The 7348-nt window shown below is 27.2% G+C and overlaps 1 protein-coding gene across 1 annotated transcript; it reads right to left on the reverse strand.

Annotated features, from left to right (window-relative positions):
- On the reverse strand, positions 1-789 carry LOC105434787. The gene has a single exon (XM_011652162.2). It carries the CDS (start codon positions 585-587, stop codon positions 387-389), a length of 201 nt encoding a protein of 66 aa, XP_011650464.1. The 5' UTR covers positions 588-789; the 3' UTR covers positions 1-386.
- Positions 790-7348: the final 6559 nt, after the last annotated feature.

Consider the following 7348-nt stretch of genomic DNA (forward strand, 5'->3'; position numbering starts at 1 on the left):
AAACCAACCTTTGGCTTTGGATTCACATTTACATTTAATATCCATATCCCCATATGAACATATATCCAAACCAATTCTTTAGGACATTGAATGACCAAAAATCTAATCCAAGAACTTCAAAATACCTAAAACCAATCGATCCCCTCAACTCAAATCCATGAATGAATTTTCACATTATTCCATCCAAATTCATACATATTATCGTAGAAAGAATCGAAAATGTATCATATTAGGAGGACGCAAAAGAAAAAAGAAAGAGAGAGAGAGAGAGAGAGAGAGAGAGATTATATATGCAACCATATAACAAACAAACAAACCAATCCCAAAACATCTCTAAAATTAAAAAAAAAAAAAAAAAAAAAACAAAGATTCACAGAAACGAAACCCTAGAACGGAGGAGGCGGAGGTGCAGGGGAGAAAGAGCCGTGTCCACCGCCGCCGCAGGGACCTCCATCGCAGAAATCGACTTTATCTTTAATCTTATGAAATCCATCTTTGAAAACTCCGAATCCAAAGAGCAAACCGATGGCGACAACGACGAGAATGAGGCAGGTGCAGAGCATGCAAACCTTTCCAACGCAGCACATTGTGAATTGTGATAGTGGCTCCAAGGTCCAGATCTTGGATTGGGTTGGTGTGAATTTGTGGGATTAAGAGGAGAAAGAAAGAAAGAATTAAGGAAGATTGGGAATGTGAATTGGCTTGAAAATAAGGCAATAGTAGTTTTTTCAAAGGCGTTTGGGATTTGGTTGGGAAAGTGAGGTTTTTGTAATTTTATATTCTTTTTGTTATTAAACTAAAATAAAAAGGTGTTTTGCTTTTGAAGAAGAAGACGTGGCAGTTGGATTAGGTTTGGAGGTTATTTTCGGGTTTCGTACTTTCCCACACGTCACAAATTTTTTTGGGCTTTTCAACCAATACTTTCCTTTCATTTAAAGCCCAATTTTCACTTCTCAAAACATTTATTATTATTTTTGGTAATAGATTAAAAAATTTCCATCCAATTATCATTTTTGATTTCTCGATATTAAAAACTATCATCGATAACGGTCACAATTGTTTGGTATTTTTGCAGATGTTTTATTTTGTGCTATATTTCTAATTTAATTTCTAAATTTTGCCATTTTATGTAATTTTTTTTTATTTTATTTGTATTGTTCGATTATTCATAAATAATTTGTTTGAAATACATTTTTAAGTATTTTTTCATTTAGAAGAAAATTAGAGTTTTTGCAACTTTTGAATTATCTTTTAAACAATTTGTACACAAAGACTTCAAATATATATTTTTTTTTTCAAAACAACTTTTCTAAATTCGTAGTTAAATTTATAGATAAAAAGGTTTGTACGTGTTTTTATGTATAAAGGTTAATATGGAGTAGTTATAATGATTAACAATTTTAGAAATAATTTAGTAAGTATAGCAACATTTTTAAAAAATTACAAATATAGTAATATAATAAAGTCTATGAGTGATCGATAGACTTCTACCACTGATAGACTCTTACGGTTTATGAGAGATAGATCAATATAATTTGCTACATGATCTATTAGTAATAAACTTCTATCATTGATAAACTTTAACAGATTTTGTTATATTTGCAATTTTTTTAAAATATTGCTATATATTTAATTATTCCGAATTTAGTTGTTATGTGAACTATGCATGTTGTGGTGGGCTTCACGTCTCTAGTCTTTTGTTTTTTTGATTGTTCATGAATGATTTTTAGGTTAATCTTAAACCTCAAATTTGCTTGTGTGTTGAAGGTTATGTTTATTAAATTAAGCAAAGCATAAGTACGATTATGTTTATTAAATTAAGCAAAGCATAAGTACGTGAGCATTCAAGAGTTATTTTGAAGAAAAAATCAGCCTTCAACCTGTATTTTTTTATAACGGTGTTTATAAATTCATGATTCTTGAATCAAATCTACGTGGGTTCGTATGAAAATCAATTGATGATGAGAGAACATTTGGATCAAATCCATGTGATTCAAAATCTAGCAGAACAAAATGAAAAAAAGTAGTTGACCATGAGCAATCGGAAGAATAATGTATGAAAGTGTACAAAACCATCAGTACATAGTAGCAAATACAGTACATCATATTTGTGTAAAAAAATTTGTTAGATATAACAAGATGGTAACATAGTACGTAAGACGAAACCAAAGGTGATGGAGAGAAGATGACATATAATAAGAAGACAAAAGAGTAAGTACAAGACTAGGGCAATGAATTAAGATATGCTCTCTTTCTCATTCTCCGTTTAATTGGAGATTTCTCTTCTCATTTCGGATGGGTATCCACGAGATAAGTGGACATCTCTAAGCATGTAAAAAAAACTATTTTCCACGTAAATACGTAAAATTTAAGCTTTTTTCTATCCTCCAAACAAATTTTAGATGGTGCTATCATTTGTCATTTGAGAAAATGGAATTGGAGCGGGCCATTGATCAACTTTGTGTTTAGAGCTCCATTTATAATAATTAACAACCTATCGTTAACTACAATATTACTTCTTAAAAAAACTACTGAATTATCCTACTATTTCAAATTTATTTACTTATTTTTATTTATTCTCTCTTTTTCTTACTATTTCAAATTTATTTACTTATTTTTATTTATTCTCTCTTTTTCTGCTTAACTGTCCTTTTATCCAAACTAAAATAGTTACATTAAGAGTATATTATTATAGTTCAAATTAAATTAGTTTGTACCTCAAATATGTAGATTATTATAACTTACTACTAACTATTATAACCCAAACCTTAAATTATTATTGATTTAGTACGTGAAAAGACTCTTTTGTATAAGGGTAATTATAACAGGTAGCAATTTTAGAAATAACAATTAAGTATATAGTAACGTTTTTTAAAATTTGCAAATATAGCAAAATTTATCAGTGATAGACTAATATTTACAACAAAGTCGACTTTTATCATTGATAAGCTTTGACATATTTTGTTATATTAACAGTTTTTTAAAAAACGTTGTTGTATACTTAATTATTTCTATATTTGTCACTACCCTCCCTGTAATCTCATGGGCTCCTCTTTTCCACTAATGGGCCTTGGAGGGCTCTTTGTTCGAGTCCATTGAAGCCCAATGAATTGCAATGGATTTTCTCTAGAAAACAAGATTTGATAACGTAGTTTGTATTGGTTTAGTTACAGTATTTAATTAAGATGGCTTAAAATAGTATATTATATTACAAAATTGACCTAAATTTCTTAAAATTTTGAGAAATGTCACTAATATTTTACATAAATATATGATTCAAATGATAAATTTATCTATTTTTATTATTAATAATATATTAGAAAAATAGAAAAATGACAAAGGAAAGTGGATCATGATTTAGATTTGCATTTATTAGACATCCTATGTAAGTACGATAAGTGAATAATTTTATTATGGTAATATTATAATAAAAATTGTCCCTTAATTATTTATTTTTTCTTGTGATTTTGTTAAAAAAATATTTCCTCCCAATCTCTCTCTCACTTTCCAATTTTTCTCTTCGTCCATTATTTCTTTCGTTTTGCATTGTTTTTCATATATCACACGTAACTATAGTATATATTTAATAATAAGGTGTATATTTTAGTTGTTCTCCCGTATATGTAATATTGAGAAAAACTGAATATGTTTGCAATGTAGGAACTTTGATAAAAGAATTGAAGATCCATAGAATTGTATAAAAAAAATGGTTGAATGAACAATTGGTTTATGAATAGTATATATGAAATAATGTATTGTATATTTTATGAATGAAAGGTTATGCTATCAATTTGTTAAACTGGTTTATGAAATAATAAATTGTATATTTTATGAATGAAATGTTATGTCATCAATTTGTTAAACTAGTTTATGAATAATATATATAAAATATATATATTATACAATAGTATCTATATGTAATAATTAAAAAAAAATACTGATTTGTAACATAATATATGTATGCGGTGGTATATAATTTCAGTAAAAAAAAATACATAACTAAAAAAACAGCTGTGAATGTATTATTGAATATATGGAGTAGTATATATGAAATAGAACACAAAATATAAATGTATTATTCAGTAACACATGTGTAAAAGAAAATGTAGAACGAATGTATAATCCATGTATGGAGTGGTATATCCAACATGATAGAAAAATGAACTAAAAAGTATAAAATTAAACAAACTAGGAGAAACATGAACGAAATATATGTCGTCATTGTCGGACGAAAAGACCGAATAAATTGAAGGATGAAACATTGTCGGCGACGAATGGAAGCACTGAGATTATTAACGTGGTGTGGATAATATGATATATGGTTAACAATATGATATCCCGTTATAGTTGATTATGGAATTATTTGATTTTGTTTTATTCTTAATTAAAAAATATATCTAACTTATTCCCACACTAAAGTTAGACATTAACTAAATACATAGTTAAGAAAGTTAACATTTTATAAGGAATTGCATGTAAGGTGAATAAGGAAACCATTCAAATTTAATTTTAAAAATCATGATAGAGTTATAATTGTCCAAAAAAATATACAAAATCCTAATAAAAAAATAATTTTAATTTAGGACATTCCTGAAATTTTCGATCTTTTGTCTAAATCTTTCTTATTTATATACAAACATTTTAGAAAACGTGAGCCAAAAGTTAAAAACTTCAAATAAGCTATTTTCAAATTTTTTATTTTGTACTTTTGAATTTTACATGGTATTCAAAATTCAAATGTATTTTCAAGGAAAGTGAAAATGTTACAAATACAAACGGTGACAAATCTAAATTTTTTAAAAGTTATTTTTTATTTTTAATTTTGATGTGTCAATCTAGATCGCGAATATCTCACCTTAGCTAAAAGAGCACAACAATAACCTATTTAATCTGAAAACACACCATCTATAAAAGAATAAAGAAAAAATAGTCTAGACATTTGGTATGTTGCATCCAACATCAATATGACACTTGTCAGCGCGCTTACTTAAACTCTATAGTCATTATACAGTATGTGTTAGAATTACATACCACTTTAATCTAGGTAAGAAACAATAAACACTGTAATAAAAAAGAAAATAAATGAGAAGAAAACTAATAGTAAACAATGTAGCAAAGAGGAAGTTGAAATAATGATACTATAACTAAGAGTGAGTTATGATAACTGGAAACATCAACTACTATAATTAGAGTCCCAAACATATAATAGCTGTAATAACCCACCATGCAGATGGAGGCATAAAGAACTTGAATGTCTATAGTCTAATGACATTGAGCTAATAAATAAGAAGTAATTGATTAATGAGTTCAATTAATTAAATTTATATCATTAAAGCAATTCAAATTAGCTGGAAATGTATCAGTCCAAGTCTCTTTAGATTCTCATGAGAAGGAAAAAGGAGCAAAAGAGCATTAAGAGTTTAAAGAAGAATTCCCTTACCCCTCTTTGTAACCATGGATTTGTTTAATTTTGAATAAAATCATAGTCTTTCAGGATAAATAATTCATTTCTATATCAAACTTATTGAACATGATCTTCATTTATGTCACAGAATATGCTGATATTCCAAGATTTTCACATTTAATTATTATGACTTTTGTAATAACTAAAATCAATCAAATAATTACTTAAATAATAAAATACTTTATATGTCATAATAATCCTAACAATCTTATTAGGAATTTAATTTTGTTTTTAAAATTCAAATGGTTGAAGTATGTATATATTTCCATATAAACTGAGAGTTAGTTCCATAAATCTATTCAACAAACTAAGTTTAATTAAGGTGAGAAATTAATTATCATTTAACTATGGAATAATCTTTTACTTAAATTAAGGATGGAGAAATACATGAAATGATGATTAATTAAGATAAACGGTTTGAAATTCTCAAAGATTATTTGTTAGGTTGAATAAAATAATTTGGTAGCTCATGTCTAATTGACTCCAACTATAAACTTGATTTGACCTAAAAATCAACAAATTAAACTATACACCAACTAAATTAAACCGAAGTTCATAGAGTCTAAATAAGAGCTTTCAAGGATTAAACAATTTAAGACTGGAAAAGCCTATAAACAATCACGATAGTCGCTAACTTATAAAACTGATCAATTACACCTAAAGTCAAAAGTTATTAAAAGTTATGTGAAGATATAAACATTTTTTCAAGATTTAAACTTCAAAAACATCCACATGTTTTCTTTCTTAAAATCAAGTTAACTCCATGAAACACATTCACACAAATTGATATAAATACAATTTCAACTCCATAAAACACGTTTTTTTAAAGAGTTCGTGCATACATATACATGTATCTTTAGATAGCAAATTGTTTACATACTTTTCTTTTTTATTGTAATAGCCTCCAAGATAAGAGAAATTAGAGATATGTGTCCAAAATATCAATGGTGGAGAAGTGAGGGGTGTAGTGCAAAGATAGTAGATATGTGCTACTTGACATTAAGATGTGATATGAAAACCTCATCAAATTAGAATTAGAAACTCCTTCGGGATGAGAACTCCGAATTCAAATAAACAAATTCTCCACCAAAGATTCGAATACTCCATAAGATAGGACGATCAATTCCACTTGAATGTTCTAGCATTCAATTCAAAATACGAATTGAAATTAAATTCAAGAAGCACTCTAGGTAAAATTGAAACAAACACAAAGGCTAAATTTGATTCAACGTCAAAACTTATTAAAATAACCTAATAGCGGGCTTAAAATAGTATCTCAATAAAAACCCTAATGCATCGTAAAAAGACTAAATTAACTCTACTTAAACATCATTAAAAATGAAAAAACCACATCAAAATTATTAAATACAATTTAATTGATGTTGACGGTTCATATCAATATGAATTTTGTTTTAACGACTAAATAAAATGATGGTAGTTTTGTACGTGTGAGTTTGTTAATGGCTAATGGAAACTAAAAAATATTGAGTGGATGGTGCGTGGTCACAAACAATCTACATTATGTACAACAAAATTGAATAATATTGGCAAATGATCGTTGAGACTATATTGGACATAATGTTGAAGCTTCAAAATAGTTTTCAAAGAGGTAATTAATAGAACAAATATTATTTACAACTATGATATATAATTCGGTTAAACGATCGAGACAACTTTCTATTTATATCAATTTTAGATTTTTTTTTTGAACCTTATATAGATTTGCCTCTTTTTCGATATGGAATTTATACAAAATTCTTGATTCTATGAATACAATATTTTTTTTTCACATTAATCAATTCAAGTATAACAATCAAAAGAGAAAATTTCATAAGTTATTAGAAAACCTTAATTGTCATATGAGTTAGCAAATTGACGATGCCA

Source organism: Cucumis sativus, chromosome 3, assembly GCF_000004075.3.
Source record: "Cucumis sativus cultivar 9930 chromosome 3, Cucumber_9930_V3, whole genome shotgun sequence".
Taxonomy (NCBI): Eukaryota; Viridiplantae; Streptophyta; class Magnoliopsida; order Cucurbitales; family Cucurbitaceae; genus Cucumis; species Cucumis sativus.

Bases quoted from the DNA above. Each gene is read 5' to 3' on its own strand.
- LOC105434787 (XM_011652162.2), bottom strand. From the start codon at position 587: ATGTGCTGCGTTGGAAAGGTTTGCATGCTCTGCACCTGCCTCATTCTC.